Below are 21563 nucleotides of genomic sequence, written 5' to 3'. Positions count from 1 at the left end.
ACTGTGATCAGGAAAGTGAGACGCCGAAAGAGAGGTAAGCGAGCCGGCGCACTCGTGCGTCTGAGGAGACGCGGACTGCGAACTGCTCTTCCTGGGATCTTCCTTTCCAATGTACGCTCACTCAGCAATAAGATAGACGAGCTGGCCCTGATGAGAAGCATGAACAGAGACTTTGCCTCCTCCTGTGTCTTATGTTTTACGGAGTCGTGGCTCTGTGAGGACATCCCGGACTGCGCGCTCAAGCTGGAGGGCTTTCATCTGCTGCGCGCGGACCGGCAGGCCTCTCTCTCTGGTAAGACCAAAGGTGGAGGTGTCTGCTTCTACATTAATAGTGGCTGGTGCACAGATGTAACAGTGATTGCTCAGCACTGCTCTTCCTCTCTGGAATACCTTTTTATTCACTGCAAACCGTTTTATTCTCCGCGGGAGTTTGCTTCATTCATCCTGGCCGCTGTTTACATCCCGCCAGATGCGGATGCGCAGGCAGCTCAGTGCGTACTCGCGGAGCAGATACTGCACATGGAGCGGACATTCCCGGACTCTCTCATCATTGCTCTTGGGGACTTTAACAAAGCCAATCTGAGCCATGAGCTTCCCAAATACAAGCAGTATATTAAATGCCCGACCAGAGAGGAGAGGACATTAGACCACTGTTACAGCACGATCAGCGGGGCCTATCGTGCGGTGCCCCGCGCTTCACTCGGACTTTCTGACCACGTCATGATCCACCTAATCCCCGCGTACAGACAGAGGCTGAAGCTCTCCAAACCTGTCGTGAGGACCAAAAAACTGTGGAGCAACGAGGCTGTGGAGGAGCTTCGCACGTGTTTGGAGTCTACAGACTGGGACACAATGAAGGCTGCTTCTAACAGCTTGGACGAGTTTACGGACACTGTCACCTCCTATATCCACTTCTGTGAGGACAGCATTGTGCCATCACGCACCAGGGTGAGTTATAACAATGACAAACCCTGGTTTACTCCTAAACTCAAAAAGCTGTGGCTGGAAAATGGTAAATGGCCTGTATTTATATAGCGCTTTACTAGTCCCTAAGGACCCCAAAGCGCTTTACATATCCAGTCATCCACCCATTCACACACACATTCACACACTGGTGATGGCAGCTACATTGTAGCCACAGCCACCCTGGGGCGCACTGACAAAGGCGAGGCTGCCGGACACTGGCGCCACCGGGCCCTCTGACCACCACCAGTATGCAACGGGTGAAGTGTCTTGCCCAAGGACACAACGGCCGAGACTGTCCAAGCCGGGGCTCGAACCAGCAACCTTCCGATTACAAGGCGAACTCCCAACTCTTGAGCCACGATCGCCCCGAAAAGAGAAAGGCGTTCAGAAGCGGAGACAGGGACTGCTACAGAGAGGCCAAGTACAGGTTCACTAAAGAAGTGGACATTCCTAAACACCAGCACTCTGAGAAGATGCAGCAGCAGATCTCAGAGAATGACTCGGCCTCTGTGTGGAAAGGTTTTAGGAATATCACCAACTACAAGCCTAAAGCCCCCCACTCCACTGATGACTTGCTCTTGGCCAACACCCTCAACGACTTCTACTGCCGTTTTGACGAGCCATCAGGCAGCCTTCACACCTCCAACGGCCCCAACAATAGAGACACTTTGGACACTCATTCCCCCACCTCTCCCCCCTCCATAGAGCCATCACCACCTTCAAACACTTCACCTGCAACACCCCCCTCCTCACCCCACACAAAAGAGGATTTCAAACCACCTCCTCCCACCACCACTCGTCATATTCATGAAGCAGATGTGAGGAAGCAGTTTAAGAGTCTGAATGCTCGAAAAGCTCCCGGCCCAGACGGTGTGTCTCCTGCCACCCTCAGACACGGTGCAAACGAGCTGGCCCCAGTGTTTTCTGGCATTTTCAACTCCTCACTGCAGGCATGTCATGTGCCTGCCTGCTTCAAGTCCTCCACCATAATCCCTGTCCCCAAGAAACCTAGGATCACTGGACTAAATGACTACAGACCCATGGCTCTGACATCTGTGGTCATGAAGTCTTTTGAGCGCCTGGTTCTCTCCTATCTCAAGACCCTCACGGCCCCCCTCCTGGACCCCCTGCAGTTTGCATACAGAGCCAACAGGTCTGTAGATGACGCCATCAACATGGCCCTACACTTCATCCTGCAGCATCTGGACTCCCCAGGGACCTACGCCAGGATCCTGTTTGTGGACTTCAGCTCTGCCTTCAACACCATCCTTCCAGACCATCTCCGAGGCAAGCTTTCCCAGATGAATGTGCCTGATCCCATCTGCCGGTGGATCACTGACTTCCTGACGGACAGGAAGCAGCATGTGAGGCTGGGAAAGAATGTCTCGGACTCCCGGACCATCAGCACCGGCTCCCCTCAGGGCTGTGTTCTTTCTCCCCTGCTCTTCTCCCTGTGCACCAACTGCTGCACCTCCACCCACCAGTCTGTCAAGCTAATCAAGTTTGCAGATGACACCACCGTTATTGGACTCATCTCGGACGGGGATGAGTCTGCCTACAGGAGGGAGGTTGAACGTCTGGTGTCCTGGTGCAGCCACAACAACCTGGTGCTGAATGCCCAGAAGACAGTGGAGATTATTGTGGACTTCAGGAAGCACACAGCCCCACTCCCCCCCATCATCCTGACTGACACCCCCATCACCTCTGTGGACTCATTCCGCTTCCTGGGTACCACCATCACCCAGGACCTGAAGTGGGAGCCCACCATCACCTCCGTCATTAAGAAAGCCCAGCAGAGGATGTACTTCCTGAGGCAGCTGAAGAAATTCAACCTGCCAACACGGACGATGATGCAGTTCTACACTGCAATCATCGAGTCCATCCTCACCTCCTCCATCACCGTGTGGTACGCTGGAGCCACTATCAGGGACAAACAGAGACTGCAGCGTGTTGTGCGCTCTGCTGAGAAGGTGATTGGCTGCAGACTCCCATCTCTGCAGGACCTGTACACCTCCAGGACACTGCGGCGTGCAGCTCGGATCTCAGCTGACCCTTCTCACCCTGGACACAGTCTGTTTGACCTGCTCCCCTCAGGCAGGAGGCTCCGGTCCATTCGCACCAGAACCTCTCGCCATAAGAACAGTTTCTTCCCCTCTGCTGTTGGACACATGAACAATAACCGTATGACTGTTCCCACCACTAACACATGACCCTACGCTGTGTTCACTGCATCATTCCATGTTTGGCACTGATCACCACCTGCACTCATGTATATATCATGTATATATATATCTACTTAGCACTTTTAATTCTTATTCTTATTTTTATTTTCATGTCTATTTAAGCGTAATTTATGACAGTATGTTTGCACTGAAGCACCGCAGCAATTTCCTAATGTTGTAAACCTGCTCAACATTTGGCAATAAAACCCTTTCTGATTCTGATTCTGATTCTGATGTTTTGAAGGAAGGCTCAGAGGAGGTTGGAGCTTGTTACCATCATGGGCTCATCCGGTCAGGATGAGAATGAACAGTCAACAATCACTTGCAAGATTCTTGTTTTACTGAATAATGAGCAAAAGGAAAGACACGCATGGACTGCTAATTGAAAGGAAATAAAGTGTGTCACTCAGTAACTCAAAATAATAGATGAACTCAGGAGACTCAAACAGAAACTCACCTCAGCTGCCGCCCCATGTGGGAGTAAAGAAAGAGTTAGCTGTAGGTGAGTGCAGTCCTTATATAACGGGTGACAGGTGAGTGCAATTAAGGGCAAGCACCACACCCAATCAAAGGTGAGGAAAAGAAAAAAGGTGCATCTGGTGAAGTGTGCTGAAAGGTGAGTCTTTACAACAGCCGCCCCCATATTTCTAGCGAGAAATATGTTTAACTGGTTAGAGTTGACCTTGAAGTGGGGCAGAGGAATCAGACACGCCACAGGTCTGATATAGGTTCTGTCCTGCACTAGGACTTCTACAGTTCTGATGCGCTCACATGGGCTCTTTAGGAGTGTTACTTTTCGACCCAGAGGTCGACGACGCAGGCCAAACAGTTCAGGGGGCCGACCGTGGAGCCAGCGGTGGCAGGGAAGCAGGTCCAAATGCCGACCGAATGGGATGCAGCTGCAGGCACATAACTGCAAATCGTCAGGCAGTTCTGCAGGCACTGGGCACAATGTGCGGGGCTTGGTAGAGACAGGACCAGGTGAGTTAGGACCAGGAAGTGCAGTGACCTCTGGCGGAATGGCAGCCACAGGCAGTGAGTCTGGTGATGGCGGCACTGCAGGCGACGACATAGAAACTGCTGATGGTAGAGTAGGAGGTAGCTGAACGGATTCAGAGCCATCAGCGGACACGAGGATGTGCTGGAATGGATCTCCTGAATCTGAACTGAAAGATGTGAACAAACACTGGGCATGCGTGGAACTGTCCTCGGGTTGTAAGTTTGTGATCGGACCTTGGAGTGTACATCCTAAGCGGGTTTTGACCGCTGCAGGAGATCCATATAGACCAAGTCTCACTGGAGCAGTAGTCGTGATAAGGTGAGTATGATCTGAGCCTTATTTTAAATTTTAACAGTGCACTAGAACAGTCACTAGGTCTATCAAGGTACAATGTCCTCACTACAGGACTAACTTCAGTTAGTTCAGGTCTCTGATTCACCTCACACAGGATCTGTAGATGTCATCCCATGCAGGTGACAAAGTCTTCTCTCAGATCACACTTTGCAGCCTGAAGAGTCCTAGCACAACGCCACCACCATGTGTTTCTCTTTATCCAGTTTATTTTCTCATCCTTTGTTTTGTGAATAAACTCAGGACACTTGCTAATGTGGTGTTCAGGTGAGCAGCAATATGCACATGTTGCCTTAGTCATTATGATTGGTTTTGCTGGCTGTACAGTAGGGGTGGGCGGTATAAACGGTATACGGTAGAAACGATATAAATTTGGCCAATGGTAGAGATTTTGATGGTGTCATCAAGCTGCACCTATTTTAGTCGAAAGCATTGCAGCGGCTGCAAACAACATCATCTGCAAATTACAGTAATAGCGACAGTAATAGCAAAGCACTTTTGGAATATGGGAAAGCCAAAAACTGCGCTTTCTCCACTTCTGTACCATTGATTCATTCATGCTGAATTCTCTCGCAGCTGCTCTATTCCCATGTTGTTGCAGTATATTAAGGACTAACCTTGTATTGTGGATGGATTATCTCAGTTGTTCTCTTGACTGAAGTTTGGTCCGTTTATAGCACATGTGTCAAAGTCAAGGCCCATGGGCCACATCAGGCCCGGCGTACATTTATATCCGGACCGCGAGATGTATTATTATTGTTATGCATGGCCCGGCGATATGAGGCGCTAATAATATACAAACTACAGATCCCATAATGCAGCACTGCAGCCTCCTTGCTGAACGCTAGGCTAACTGGGAACATTGCCCGTCAATCAAGTCAAACTTCTGTAATTGTGAAGCTCGCCGCTCACAATGGTGGAGAGAAAAGTTGATTCTGAAAGCAGAGCCTTTCAGCGCCAGTGGGTGATTGAATATATGTTTACAGACATGCTGGTAAACCCGTGTGTCTTAGTAGTGGCGCTAACGTGGCTGTAATTAAGGAATTTAATTTAAGACGGCACTACGAGACAAAACGTCAGGATAAGCTGAAAAACCCAAATGCATAAACTACAGAAAGTAGAAGAGCTAAAGAAGAATCTGACATTTCAGCAGACGTTTGTCACCAGAGCAAAACCACAAAGTGAAGCTGTTGTGAAAGCAAGTTTTATTGTAGCAGATGAGCCAAATCAGCCCGGTACCACTGTGAAGAGCTGCAGGATGAAGCTGTGCGACGTCTTGTGTCCAGACAAAACGCAGATTTTGGCAAATGTGAGCCTGAGCAGAAATACGATTGCTGATCGGGTTTGTGAGATGGCCACTGATTTAAGAACACAGTTGTGTGAAAGAAGCAAAAACTTTCTTGCATACTCTCAGTGCAACCTGCCTCACTTTCCCGGTTGCAAAGTAATGTTGAACCAAGTCAGCGGACTTTGCTGAACTGCACCTGTTTATATAAACTGGAATAATATTCCTGTCTGTTTTTATTCATATTTATGTTTAAAAAACATTGTTTTAGTGTGTTCAATAAATGTTTATCTTGTTTGCCCCGCGACCTAAAGTCTGCCTTGAGTTTTAGCCCCCTGTGCAATTGAGTTTGACACCCCTGATTTACAGCATCCTGCCATGCAATTGCATTTGTCACTTGGTGTTCGCTCGCTCTGTGGTAGAGTATCACTTCCTGTTCCTGCTCAAACACAGTGGTGTTTCTGAGTAGCTTATTTGCTTAGCAATTTAATTAACAACTTTTAAATACATTCTTCTTTCATAGTATAATCTTCACGTGCTTCATCCGAAGCACACTTTCTGTGTACTCACTACCTAATTTATAGCCAAAGTATTCACTCACTGTCTCTGTACTGTCTCGCTAGCTTAGCTTAGCTCGTAGCCAACTCATTAGCACCATGGCTACTTCACCTCTCCCTCCTGCACTTTCTTGCTCATTGTGTCAGATGTTTAGTTACTCCTCGGCCTCCTTTAGCAGTAATGATATCTGTAACAAATGTAGCATATTTGCAGCGCTGGAGGCCAGGATTACTGAATTGGAGACTCGGCTTCGCACCCTTCATTCACCCGTAGCTAGCCAGGCCCCTGTAGCTGGTGCAGCCGAAGATAGCGTAGGCCCCGCTAGCTGTTCCCCGGCAGATCCCAAGCAGCTGGGGAAAGAGGGCGGCTGGGTCACGGTGAGGAGGAAGCATAGTCCTAAACAGAAGCCCCAGGTACACCACCAACCCGTTCATGTGTCTAACCGTTTTTCCCCACTCGGCGACACACCCGCCGGGGGTCAAACTCTGGTAATTGGCGATTCTGTTCTCAGACATGTGAAGCTAGAGACACCGGCAACCATAGTCAATTGTCTTCCAGGGGCCAGAGCAGGCGACATTGAAGGAAATTTAAAACTGCTGGCTAAGGGTAAACGTAAATTCAGTAAAATCATAATTCACGTCGGCAGTAATGACACCCGGTTACGCCAATCGGAGGTCACTAAAATCAATATTGAATCGGTGTGCAACTTTGCCAAAACAATGTCGGACTCTGTAGTTTTCTCTGGTCCCCTCCCCAATCAGACCAGGAGTGACATGTTTAGCCGCATGTTCTCCTTAAATTGCTGGCTGTCTGAGTGGTGTCCCAGAAACGATGTGGGCTTCATAGATAATTGGCAAACCTTCTGGAGGAAACCTGGTCTTGTTAGGAGAGACGGCATCCATCCCACTTTGGATGGAGCAGCTCTCATTTCTAGAAATATGGACAAATTTATTAAACCCCCCAAAATATGACTATCCAGAGTTGGGACCAGGAAGCAGAGTTGCAGTCTTACACGCCTCTCTGCAGCTTCTCTCCTCCTGCTACCCCCCCAAAAACCCATCTCCATAGAGACTGTGTCAGCTTCCAAAAAGACAAAAAACAAACTAAAAACCAGCAACAAACAACTTAAACATAAACAATTACAAAGAAAGAACAATACAGTATCCACATCTGAACCAAAGAGTAAAACAGTGAAATGTGGATTATTAAATATTAGGTCTCTCTCCTCCAAGTCTCTGTTAGTACATGACTTAATAATTGATCAACAAATTGATTTACTCTGCCTTACAGAAACCTGGTTGCAGCAGGATGAGTATGTTAGTTTAAATGAATCTACACCCCGAGTCATTCTAACTACCAGAAATCTCGAAGCACAGGCCAGGGGGGCGGTGTGGCAGCAATTTTTCACACCAGCCTATCAATTAATGAAAGACCAAGACAGACTTTTAATTCATTTGAAAGCCTGATGCTTAACATTGTCCACCCCAGCTGTAAAACTCAGAAACCAGTCTTACTTGTTATCATCTATCGTCCACCTGGGCCTTACACAGAGTTTCTGTCTGATTTCTCAGACTTTTTATCTGATTTAGTTCTGAGCTCAGATAAAATAATTATTGTGGGTGATTTTAACATCCATGTAGATGCTAAAAATGACAGCCTCAACATGGCATTTAATCTGTTATTAGACTCAATTGGCTTCTCTCAAAATGTAAAAGAACCCACCCACCACTTTAATCACACTCTAGATCTTGTTTTAACATATGGCGTAGAAACTGAACATTTAACAGTGTTTCCTGAAAACCCTCTCCTGTCTGATCATTTCCTGATAACATTTACTTTACAATAATTGATTACACAGTGGTGAAGAGTAGACTTTATCAAAGTAGATGTCTTTCTGAAAGTGCTGTAACTAAGTTTAAGAATATAATCCACCCACTGTTATCATCTCCAATGCCCTGTACCAACATAGAGCAGAGCAGCTATCTGAACGCTACCCCAACAGAGGTCGATTATCTTGTTAATCATTTCACCTCCTCACTACGTACGACTCTGGATACTGTAGCTCCTGTGAAAACTAAGGCCTCAAATCAGAAGTACCTGACTCCGTGGTATAATTCTCAAACACGTACCCTAAAGCAGATGACTCGTAATCTGGAGAGGAAATGGCGTGTCACAAATCTAGAGGATCATCATTTAGCCTGGAGAAATAGTTTGCTGCTTTATAAGAAAGCCCTCCGCAAAGCCAGAACATCCTACTATTCGTCACTGATTGAAGTAAATAAGAACAACCCCAGGTTTCTCTTCAGCACTGTAGCCAGGCTGACAAAAAGTCAGAGCTCTTTTGAGCCAACCATCCCTTTAACGTTAACTAGTAATGACTTCATGAACTTCTTCACAAATAAAATTTTTATCATTAGAGAAAAAATTACCAGTAATCATCCCACAGATGTAATATTATCTACAGCTACTCTTAGTACTATTGATGTTAAGTTAGACTCTTTTTCTCTAATTGATCTTTCTGAGTTAACTTCAATAATTACTTCCTCCAAACCATCAACCTGTCTTTTAGACCCCATTCCTACAAAACTGCTCAAAGAAGTCCTGCCATTAATTAATTCTTCGATCTTAAATATGATCAACCTATCTCTAATGATCGGCTATGTACCACAGGCCTTCAAGCTGGCTGTAGTTAAACCTTTACTCAAAAAGCCATCTCTAGACCCAGCAGTCTTAGCTAATTATAGGCCAATCTCCAACCTTCCTTTCATATCAAAAATCCTTGAAAGAGTAGTTGTCAAACAGCTAACAGATCATCTGCAGAGGAATGGTTTATTTGAAGAGTTTCAGTCAGATTTCAGAGCTCAGCACAGCACAGAAACAGCTTTAGTGAAGGTTACAAATGATCTTCTTATGGCCTCTGACAGTGGACTCATCTCTGTGCTTGTCCTGCTAGACCTCAGTGCAGCGTTTGATACTGTCGACCATAATATCCTATTAGAGCGATTAGAACATGCTGTAGGTATTACAGGTACTGTGCTGCAGTGGTTTGTATCATATCTATCTAATAGACTCCAGTTTGTGCATGTAAATGGAGAGTCCTCTTCACACACTGAGGTTAATTATGGAGTTCCACAGGGTTCAGTGCTAGGACCAATTCTGTTTACATTATACATGCTTCCCTTAGGCAGTATCATTAGAAGACATAGCATACATTTTCACTGCTATGCAGATGACACCCAGCTCTATCTGTCCATGAAGCCAGATGACACACACCAATTAGTTAAACTGCAGGAATGTCTTAAAGACATAAAGACCTGGATGGCCGCTAACTTTCTGCTTCTTAATTCAGATAAAACTGAGGTTATTGTACTCGGCCCTGAAAATCTTAGAATTATGGTATCTAACCAGATTCTTACTCTGGATGGCATTACCTTGGCCTCCAGTAACGCGGTGAGGAACCTTGGAGTCATTTTTGACCAGGACATGTCCTTCAACGCACATATTAAACAAATATGTAAGACTGCTTTCTTCCATTTGCGCAACATCTCTAAAATTAGAAATATCCTGTCTCAGAGTGACGCTGAAAAACTAGTTCATGCATTTATTACTTCCAGGCTGGACTACTGTAATTCATTATTATCAGGATGTCCAAAAAACTCGCTGAAAAGCCTTCAGCTAATCCAAAATGCTGCAGCAAGAGTCCTGACAGGGACTAGAAAGAGAGAGCATATTTCTCCTGTTTTGGCTTCCCTTCATTGGCTTCCTGTTAAATCCAGAATTGAATTCAAAATCCTGCTCCTCACATACAAGGTCTTAAATAATCAGGCCCCATCTTATCTTAATGACCTTGTAGTACCATATCACCCTATTAGAGCACTTCGCTCTCGCTCTGCAGGCCTACTTGTTGTTCCTAGAGTATTTAAAAGTAGAATGGGAGGCAGAGCCTTCAGTTTTCAGGCCCCTCTTCTGTGGAACCAGCTTCCAGTTTGGATTCGGGAGACAGACACTATCTCTACTTTTAAGATTAGGCTTAAAACTTTCCTTTTTGCTAAAGCATATAGTTAGGGCTGGACCAGGTGACCCTGAATCCTCCCTTAGTTATGCTGCAATAGACGTAGGCTGCCGGGGGATTCCCATGATGCATTGAGTTTTTCCTTTCCAGTCACCTTTCTCACTCACTATGTATTAATAGACCTCTCTGCATTGAATCATATCTGTTATTAACCTCTGTCTCTCTTCCACAGCATGTCTTTATCCTGTCTTCCTTCTCTCACCCCAACCGGTCGCAGCAGATGGCCGCCCCTCCCTGAGCCTGGTTCTGCCGGAGGTTTCTTCCTGTTAAAAGGGAGTTTTTCCTTCCCACTGTCGCCAAAGTGCTTGCTCATAGGGGGTCATATGATTGTTGGGTTTTTCTCTGTATCTATGAAGCGCCTTGAGGCGACTTTTGTTGTGATTTGGCGCTATATAAATAAAATTGAATTGAATTGAATTTGTCCCTAACCACCAGAAACCCTCACGTTAACTTTTATTGAGTGGAAAAAAGTTTGTGTTCATCCAGGTGCCCTGATGAAGTGTGTGATTCGCCTCACCTGTTACTGGTCATAATGTTATCCTTATCCTCAGAATTGTTTTTAGTTTAAAAGAAGATTTTGACAGATTTCAAAAATATGTTTATTCTTGATTTTATATATTAGGGAAAATCTACACTATTGAAGTCCTTCCTCTCTCAGCATTAACTCGACCTGCCACTCACCATGATGGACCACACCCTTTAGGCCATGGATTATGGGGTCAACGGCAGGATTGTCCCTTCCTCCCACCTAAGGAAGAAAAAACAAAGATATTTATTAATTGTGAAAAACAAATACTGAAAACATAAGCTTTGTAAATTATACATTTAAATGTTTATAAAATAATTTTGAAAAATAGTCTACAGTCAGTGTGAAGGTCTATAACATTAAATTCTGCTTCTGTTTCAAAAATCCATGAAGGACAACAACAGTTTAACATTATTCAGTTTTACACATTTGTTTTTGCTAAATTTTGCTGTATTCTGTGTTTCTGCAGTGCACTTCTCACTAATTTTACCACAATGATGAACTCCATTATTAACTCCATAATTTAGTGCGCATGCGCCAACCAGTGTGCAGCCTGTTACAGTCGCTCCTGCTTTTCTCTTAGTTTAGCTCTTTTTTCTTACGTATTCTTTTTTTTTTCTGACTTGTATTTTCATCCGTTTATTATCTCTTACTCAATCATGTGGATTGAGAGAGTTTTTGTTATTCTGGTGGCCGTGGAACTGTTACTTTTATCAAGGAACGGGACCGCGGCACATCTCCTACACGCACGGACTGTTTACTCCAGAGATCAGCTGATCGCCCTGATGCCGGTCGGCTCGCTGGCCAGGCCCGCAGAAGTACCAGCTGAAATTTGGAGGAAAACACATCGGGGATACAGAGGTCAAGGACAGAAGAGAAGAACAAAGGAGACGGTGAGACAGCGGAGGCTCGAAGCGAGGAGGAGGTATAAACCGTGTCTGCCGTCTATCGTGATGGGAAATGTGCGATCGTTGGCAAATAAAATCGACGAGCTCTCAGCACTGGTACGGAGTCAGAGGGAATACCGAGAGTGTAGCCTGATGTGTTTCACCGAATCATGGATGCACCAGGACATTCCCGATGAGAATGCTTCCGTGGAAGGCTTCCACACTGTTCGGGCGGACAGGGACAGCATCGCTAACGGTAAGCAGAAAGGAGGTGGGCTTGCTGTTTTAGTTAACAAGCGGTGGTGTAACCCTGCCAACATAACAATCAAAGAAAGCATTTGTCGCCCGGACATTGAACTGTGTGCTGTTGGACTCAGGCCGTATTATTTACCCAGGGAATTCTCTCACATCATCTTGGTGGCTGTTTATGTTCCTCCCTCTGCTAACCCCACAGCTGCATGTGACACTATCCACTCTGCCATAGCCCGGTTACAGACTCAGCACCCGAGTGCCTTTATTGTGATCTCGGGTGACTTTAACCATGTATCACTGGACAATACACTAACAACATTCAGACAATATGTGGACTGTCCGACCAGGGGAGAAAAAATTCTAGATGCTAATGTCAAGGATGCATACAGCTCCTCCTCCCTCCCCCTACTTGGTAGGTCAGATCATAACCTGATTCACCTCACCCCCCGCTATGTGCCAATTGTGAGGAGGGAACCTGTGACCACCAGGACTGTTAGGAGGTGGTCAGAGGAGGCAATAGCGGAACTACAAGGCTGTTTCGAGGTGACCAACTGGGAAACACTCTGTGAGCATCACGCCGAGGACATCAATGGGCTTACTGAGTGTATCACAGACTACATAACTTTCTGCACCGACTCTATTGTTCCAGCTCAGACTGTTCATTGTTACCCAAATAACAAGCCGTGGGTGACTAAGGACATCAAAGCCCTCCTCAATGACAAGAAGAGGGCTTTCAGAGGGGGCAACAAAGAGGAGGTGAGGAAGGTCCAGGTGTTACTAAAGGACAAGATCAGAGAGGCTAAGGACAATTACAGGAGGAAGCTGGAGTGGAAACTCCAGCAGAACAGCATGAGAGAGGTGTGGAGGGGCATGAAGACCATCACTGGATTCAGGCCAACCAACAGCAGGGGAGCTGAGGGAGGTGAGAATAGAGCCAACGAGTTGAATCTGTTTTTCAATAGATTCGACACCACAGTGTCTGCTCACACCCCCACAACCTCACCTGTAGTCAGCCTGGAATCCAGAGCCACACCACTGTGCCAGCCTCTCTCTTCACATGGCGCTGTTGCCTCCTGTGAGAGTCCTGACACCCCCCCCACCCCACCCCACCCATCACCTTCACTCAATACCAGGTTGAGATGCAAATGAGGAGACTTCACTCAGGCAAGTCTGCTGGACCAGACGGAGTGAGTCCCCTCGTCCTCAAGACCTGTGCCCCCCAGCTGTGTGGAGTCTTTCATAAACTGTTTATGCTGAGTCTGAGTCTGCAGAGGGTCCCAGTGATGTGGAAGACATCATGCCTCGTCCCTGTACTAAAGACGCCACGTCCCAGTGGCCCCCAGGATTACAGGCCCGTGGCACTGACCTCCCACATCATGAAGACCCTGGAAAGGCTCATCCTGGACCAGCTGCGACCCATAGTAAGACCACATCTGGATCCCCTTCAGTTCGCTTATCAGCCTCGTCTCGGAACTGAGGACGCCATCATCTACCTGCTCAATCGTGTCTACACCCATCTGGACCAGCCGGCGAGCACTGTGAGGGTCATGTTTTTTGACTTTTCTAGTGCTTTCAATACCATCAGGCCGACCCTCCTGGGTGATAAGTTAGCAGCGATGCAGGTGGATGCTTCTCTGGTGTCCTGGATTGTTGATTACCTGACAGGAAGACCACAATATGTACGTCTCCCACAGTGTGTGTCTGACAAGGTGATCAGCAACACAGGGGCACCACAGGGGACTGTCCTCTCCCCCTTCCTCTTCACCCTCTACACCACAGACTTCAGCCACTGCACAGAGACCTCCATCTTCAGCAGTTTCCTGATGACTCTGCGGTGGTTGGATGCATCAGCAGGGATGATGAGACAGAGTACCGGGCTGTGGTCGACTCCTTTGTCACGTGGTGTGAGCAGAATCATCTGCAGCTCAACGTGGCAAAGACCAAGGAACTGATCGTGGACTTCAGGAAGACCAGGAAACACTTGACCCCTGTTTCAATCCAGGGGGTCAGTGTTGACATTGTGGAGGACTATAAATACCTTGGAGTTCACATTGACAATAAACTGGACTGGGCTAAAAACACCACGGCACTTTACAGGAAGGGCCAGAGTCGTCTCTATTTTTTGAGGCGACTGAGATCCTTCAACATATGCCAGAAATGTTGTGGGGATGGAGCTGGACTCCCTCAAGGTGGTGTCGGAGAGGCGGATGCTGTCCAAGATAAAGACAATGTTGGATAACACCTCCCACCCACTCCATGACATGCTGGTCAGTCACAGGAGCATGTTCAGTGAGAGACTGAGATTACCGAAAAGCACCACTGAACGACACAGGAAATCTTTCCTGCCTGTGGCTCCCTGTACAACGCATCCACTTAACACACTGGTTACTGCTACAACTACACATGTTTCTTTTCCAGCTATTTATTTATGAGTGACTTATGTATGTATGTATATATATATATATATTGTACTATTCTTAGTTAGCGTATTGTCTGTCTTGTCTTAATGTTGGTTTATAATGGAGCACTGTAACAAAAAATAATTTCCCCCAGGGATCAATAAAGTATTCTGATTCTGATTCCATTACAATATGGATTTTTGTTTATTTATTTAATTCAGCCTATGGCAGCTGGGATAGGCTCTCTCCCCACGTCCCCAAATTGGATAAGTGAAAGAGGATGGATGGATGGATGAGTTCAATCTGAAACTGGTGCCTCCAATGGTGTAGAGGTTAACAGATTTTGTTAGTAAATGAAAGATTCAATTCTAGCCATTGACAAAAAATCCCCCTCAGAAACTTTGAGCAAACAGGAGATGAGAGGGAAAAAACACAAGTGTGATTAGAAGAAACAAACAGCAGCATTTAACAACCTCTTTAAGGTCTTTTCTATCTGAACTCACACTATGTGATGTCAGGAATGTGTTTTTCATTGTCTTCAGTTAGAGCATCACTGTTGTAATGTGGACTGGAAATCAACAGAAGGCATAACAGGCAGTGAAATAATAGCAAATAACTGTATTTTGTCCAGACTGAAATGTTTCAAGGACACAGGCCTAGTTTAACATTTGAAAAGTTTGCATTCAAATTCCCATAAGAGACATCTTGGAGAGCCTTACAAAAGGCGCCTGGAAAGAAGTGCTGTTAAATGGCAGAACACTATATTCCTTCAGTAAGTGAGCTCTGGGGGGACAGTGTCTGCCTGTCATTTAATCATTACCTATTATTAATCTCTGGCCCTTATCCACGTGTCTCTATCCCATCTTCATCCCCTCGGCCGGATCGGATGTGGCCTCCTGGAGAAGGGCTGGACATCTCAATTTGGAGTTGTCCTTGGTTAGAGGCAGCAGGCTGGGGTATGCCTTTGGGGGTATCCCCTCAGCTGGCTGCCTGTAACTTGGGGTTTTTCCCGGTCGATGACAGGGTTTGTTCCCTGCGCCTTTGGGTCAGGAAATGGGTCCTGACTGTCATCTGCAGTTATGTAACTGGCCTTCTTGGAGTCCATGGGTGGGGTGCTTGAGAATGCTCCACCTGGGGGTTACTTTAACATCCATGTGTGCAACAACATTGAGACCTGTAGGGGAGTGATTAGGAGGAACGGCCTGGATCTGAATCCGAGCAATGTTCTGTTACTGGACTTTTGTCCAAACCACAGTGTGTCTATAACAAAAATCATGTTCAAACCTAAGAGCGTCAAAAAGTGCTCGTGGCACCAGGACACTAGGCTGCAGCCCAATCTTATCATCATGTGGCTGTATTTTCTGGTGTGGAAAATACATTATTAGACATTAGGGTTTTTATTGGTAACATGTTAATCTAGAAGCTATTGAACATGCATAACTCAGGACCTTAGGAGAAACATTCTGCTCGGGTGAAAAGAGGTGCTGAGTTGTCAACTGATCACTACCTGGTAGTGAGTTGGATCAGGTGGAAGGGGACGATGCTCGACAGATGCCTGCCTGGCAGAGGCCCCAGTGAGTGAGATCTTCAACTCCCACTTCCAGCTGATCTTTGACATGGAGACTGGGGACTTAAGTCTGAATGGACCTCCATAGCTGAAGTTTGTGATAACCCCCAAACCAGATGATGGTCACCGGAGGCTGAGAAAGGGCTTGGTTAGCCTGTGGGACTTCAGAGGCAGCTGATAGCTACTGACAGGCCAGCATTACTTGCTCTAATTTCCAACTTTGGACCCCCCAGGCCTATCTTCAGATGATGTGTTCTGTTCATTGCAAGAACTAGAGGAAATAACCCAGAATGTTCCCAGGCACCTCTTTTATACTCATTTGCCCATTGCTTCCCTCTCTCTCCTGTCTTCTCTGGACATCCAATAACATACAACCACTTTATACTAGGGCAAAGGTTACTTCATTAAAATCACTTCATCACGTTTTCTTCTTTTCTGTTATTCTTAACATAGAAAATTTGATTACATTTGAACATTCACGTATTAATATACCTGACTTCATGTTTTATTCATTTTATGAAATTTTACTTCAGTTAAGTTTTTCATCTGTTCATCCTTATGTGAACTATTATAGCATAATGTAGTTATATAGGATTATTTTCTTTTAGTTTTTCCCTTTACTAAATCCTATGGCGGTACAGTCTCTCTCTCAATCCAACCTCTCTCAACACCTGCCTTTCATAGCCAGCCTGTCTCCTACACCAAACAGAAAGACGAAGGACTAAGCAGGCAGAGATGGATCATTATCACCCCTCTGACCATCATCGTGGTTTATGGCCAGTGTACATTATGAAATACCCACCTCAGAACGTATCAATGCAATGGTCTGATTCTCAACAACAGATACGCTGAACTCGTATACATTGAACTTTCTGGAATGAAAAAAAGCCTCTCAACACTGGCCCTTGGGTGACTAAACAAATCTGACCTTTGACCTTTGACACCCCTCACTGACCTGAGATCAGTGAGGGGTGCTACAGCGGCAGAAAAGTTCCTACAAAAACTTCTATAGTACTTACCCATACTAAGGGAACTGTTCCTTTTTTGTTACAGGAGGTGGACCGTCTTTGGGCTGGACAATTTACTTTCAATGCACAACCTCCCACTATTTAGGTTTCTAACATCTGTGTATGGTCAAAATGTGGAAACTTTTTTTTGTTTTAAACCAGTAAATATGGAGATGTCCAGCTGAAGCCAGATGATTATGCTATGCTATTATCTAGCATGTACTATACCTCTTCCTCCAACTCTGCTCAATGAGATGCATTTGTGATGAGATATCACAAAATGAAACCAACTGGTTGTGCTTACACTCATCCAGCTGTTCAAGAGCTTCAGACTTCTGGCTTGGATTTTAAAGCCTCAGTTATTCAACATGCCTGTAAACCACCCTAATTTCTTGGTCCTTTGCCCTCCCCCTCAACTGCTTCCACCAAATACGAAACATTTGTATTTACATAAAGCGCAGGTTTTGTCTCTTAAACCATCAGGGAGACAGGCCAGGATGGCACACAGGCATGATGAGCGGAGGAAGTGGAGGAAGCCAGAATATGGAAAAATCCTACAAAAACACAGGTAGAGTACTCTGAATGACAAATAGCTTGACACATCAAAGTCAAAAAGTACCGACTACCAGACTTACAAGTAACCGGTAGACCAAAATAGGACATAATTAAATACTCAAATGGCTGATCTAAAACTAGGATTGGGCACGGCAGAAGAGAACTTTTGTACTGCGTTGGCTTGCCTTTCAACCTCTGAGTAGAGGCAGAAATGAGGTTGCAAATACAAGCGGCAGAAATGAGTTGGTGAGGAGTTCAGTCATTTAAGAGGGACTCAGAGTAGAGATGCCACTCATCTACGTCAAAAGGTGCAATTTAAGGTGTTTGGGGCATCTGATTAGGATGCTTCCTAGCTACCTCCTGGGTGGCACGCTGCAAAGATCTCTCAGCTGGCCAGGGAACATCTTTGGGGCATCTTTTCCAAGGTCTTGTCTGTTGTGGTAGAACCCAGCCTCTACTGATCCTGTGCTTGGAACCTGTTCCTATTACCATGATCTAATCATGGCAGAGCAGTCCATCTATGTCCAGTCATTAGAAGAATTTATCGAGATCAGCCACTTCTTCTATCTACTACTGGTATATGCTATACATGGCTCTATCCTTACATGATGGTTCCTTTTCTTTGTTTCTATACAGAGCTGCTTATGGAGGCACCAGCATCAGGTGGCTGCTCTCCCCAATCCCTCAATCCAAACTGTCCCTGATGCTCAGTACCTACACTTTCTCTTTACAAATTCTGGTTGTGCTCAGGTTCAGTTATACCTGAGCACAACCAAACCATGATAGCTAAATTAAAACAAATGTATCATCATCTTGATTGTGGCTTTTATACAAAAACATGTTAAATATGTTGTACATCACCTGCTTCACAAACCACCAGCAGAACTCATCCCCCCCTAATTCCACTAATACGTTTTTTTTCATTAACCTGTACAACTTCAATATGTGTGCAGCCAGTGAAGAGAAATGGCAAACAGTTAATTGTAAGGCAACGTGAGACAGCCTCAAACTTACCCAAAAAACATAAATTGTGTAGTTATTTCAAACAACTGAACAAGTTAAGAACTGGAACTACAATAAACACCTGGTGAGAGAAACAGGCTATACAGGGAGTGCAGAATTATTAGGCAAGTTGTATTTTTGAGGAATAATTTTATTATTGAACAACAACCATGTTCTCAATGAACCCAAAAAACTCATTAATATCAAAGCTGAATGTTTTTGGAAGTAGTTTTTAGTTTGTTTTTAGTTTTAGCTATTTTAGGGGGATATCTGTGTGTGCAGGTGACTATTACTGTGCATAATTATTAGGCAACTTAACAAAAAACAAATATATACCCATTTCAATTATTTATTTTTACCAGTGAAACCAATATAACATCTCCACATTCACAAATATACATTTCTGACATTCAAAAACAAAACAAAAACAAATCAGCGACCAATATAGCCACCTTTCTTTGCAAGGACACTCAAAAGCCTGCCATCCATGGATTCTGTCAGTGTTTTGATCTGTTCACCATCAACATTGCGTGCAGCAGCAACCACAGCCTCCCAGACACTGTTCAGAGAGGTGTACTGTTTTCCCTCCTTGTAAATCTCACATTTGATGATGGACCACAGGTTCTCAATGGGGTCCAAATCAGGTGAACAAGGAGGCCATGTCATTAGTTTTTCTTCTTTTATACCCTTCTTGCCAGCCACGCTGTGGAGTACTTGGACGCGTGTGATGGAGCATTGTCCTGCATGAAAATCATGTTTTTCTTGAAGGATGCAGACTTCTTCCTGTACCACTGCTTGAAGGTGTCTTCCAGAAACTGGCAGTAGGACTGGGAGTTGAGCTTGACTCCATCCTCAACCCGAAAAGGCCCCACAAGCTCATCTTTGATGATACCAGCCCAAACCAGTACTCCACCTCCACCTTGCTGGCGTCTGAGTCGGACTGGAGCTCTCTGCCCTTTACCAATCCAGCCACGGGCCCATCCATCTGGCCCATCAAGACTCACTCTCATTTCATCAGTCCATAAAACCTTAGAAAAAACAGTCTTGAGATATTTCTTGGCCCAGTCTTGACGTTTCAGCTTGTGTGTCTTGTTCAGTGGTGGTCGTCTTTCAGCCTTTCTTACCTTGGCCATGTCTCTGAGTATTGCACACCTTGTGCTTTTGGGCACTCCAGTGATGTTGCAGCTCTGAAATATGGCCAAACTGGTGGCAAGTGGCATCTTGGCAGCTGCACGCTTGACTTTTCTCAGTTCATGGGCAGTTATTTTGCGCCTTGGTTTTTCCACACGCTTCTTGCGACCCTGTTGACTATTTTGAATGAAACGCTTGATTGTTCGATGATCACGCTTCAGAAGCTTTGCACTTTTGAGACTGCTGCATCCCTCTGCAAGATATCTCACTATTTTTGACTTTTCTGAGCCTGTCAAGTCCTTCTTTTGACCCATTTTGCCAAAGGAAAGGACGTTGCCTAATAATTATGCACACCTGATATAGGGTGTTGATGTCATTAGACCACACCCCTTCTCATTACAGAGATGCACATCACCTAATATGCTTAATTGGTAGTAGGCTTTCGAGCCTATACAGCTTGGAGTAAGACAACATGCATGAAGAGGATGATGTGGACAAAATACTCATTTGCCTAATAATTCTGCACTCCCTGTATGAATGGGAAAGAGGATAAAGAGAATTCAAAGCTACCATAAAGACACAGTGAGACTATGGCAGACAGACTCATTTAGGACAAGAAAAAAAGAAAGGAGGACAGTGGGAATTAGAGTTTCATTATTAATTCTTGTCTCTGAAGGCCCACAGGCTCGTCCCCTTAAATCCTCAGCCACAGTACTTTCCTTTACAATGTCCTACTCCCAATTTCTCTTTCCATCCACTTCTCCCTTTTCAAATTATGTACCTCTCTCTCTCTCTCTCTCTCTCTTTCTCTCTCTCTCTTCATTCATCCCTAAAGCTCCCTTTTTCTCTCCAGGGACAGGCTGATGCAGTGACAAATTAGAGGAAAAAAAAGAAACCACAGTAGAATGTGACATGTCCTCATATTTTTTTCCCTATAAAAAGTCTCTCTCTTTCTACAGTGATTCCTCTCACGGTAATCCATCCAAGTTGATCTATTTTGAAAGTTGGTGACCTTCACAGAAGTAACATTTTAGTGGCTTATGTGACATGTACATGGTGGCACAGATATACTTCTGTTTTACATACTGCTTCTGTTTTACGTACTATTCTAGCTCTAAAGCTCTTAAACAAATTAAAATTGATATGGATTTAATGAGTTCAAGTCTCATGTAAATATTGGAATTATACTGTAGTTCCAGTATCAGCTAATAAAATGCACTTTTTAAAAATGTTTAAAGTAAACTTGTTTATTGTTTCATTGAAGAACAATTTTAGCAGCTTAGATTATATTTTGCACTGAATCTGGATGGCTGCTCAGATAACTGTTGACTTTGGTGAATTATCTTTCAAGAATTTAGCAGTATAACTAATTCTTGTGACTCAATACTACGGCTCATGGTTTTTACCTGCAGTACATTTTTTCTAATCAAATTTTACCCCTCCGCAAATCGCTACCTTATCGTGGTGGGGGGGTTTGTGTATCCCAGCGTTCCCAGGGGCTATGTTGTCTAAGGGCGTTTGCCCCCTGGTAGGGTCTCCCATAGCAAATTGGTCCTGGGTGAGAGACCAGACAAAGAGTGATTCAGAAACCCCCTATGAGAAGACCACAGAGAGAGCAGTTCACCCTGCCCGGGATAGAGTTACCGAGGCCCCTCCCTGGAGTCAGGCCTGGGGAGGGTGCCCGAGGGCAAGTGTCCGGTGGCCGGGTCCCGGCCGGACACAGCCCAAAAAAGGGACACGGGCCCATCTTCCTGCAGGCCTACCACCAGCAGGAGGCACTGTA

General features: G+C 45.3%; 1 protein-coding gene across 1 annotated transcript in view; it reads right to left on the bottom strand.

Annotated features, from left to right (window-relative positions):
- Window positions 1–21563, bottom strand: part of LOC120731844 (receptor-type tyrosine-protein phosphatase gamma-like) — a 278578-nt gene that overhangs the window by 33548 nt on the left and 223467 nt on the right. Inside the window, exon 6 of the mRNA XM_040029139.1 lies at window positions 11136–11202. Coding sequence (XP_039885073.1) covers window positions 11136–11202 — 67 coding nt within the window. The remainder of the gene's footprint in view (window positions 1–11135; window positions 11203–21563) is intronic.

Source organism: Simochromis diagramma, unplaced genomic scaffold, assembly GCF_900408965.1.
Source record: "Simochromis diagramma unplaced genomic scaffold, fSimDia1.1 OVJJ01000352.1, whole genome shotgun sequence".
NCBI lineage: Eukaryota > Metazoa > Chordata > Actinopteri > Cichliformes > Cichlidae > Simochromis > Simochromis diagramma.
The sequence above is the reverse complement of the archived record's forward strand: the minus strand, read 5'-3'. Positions and strand labels throughout refer to the sequence as shown.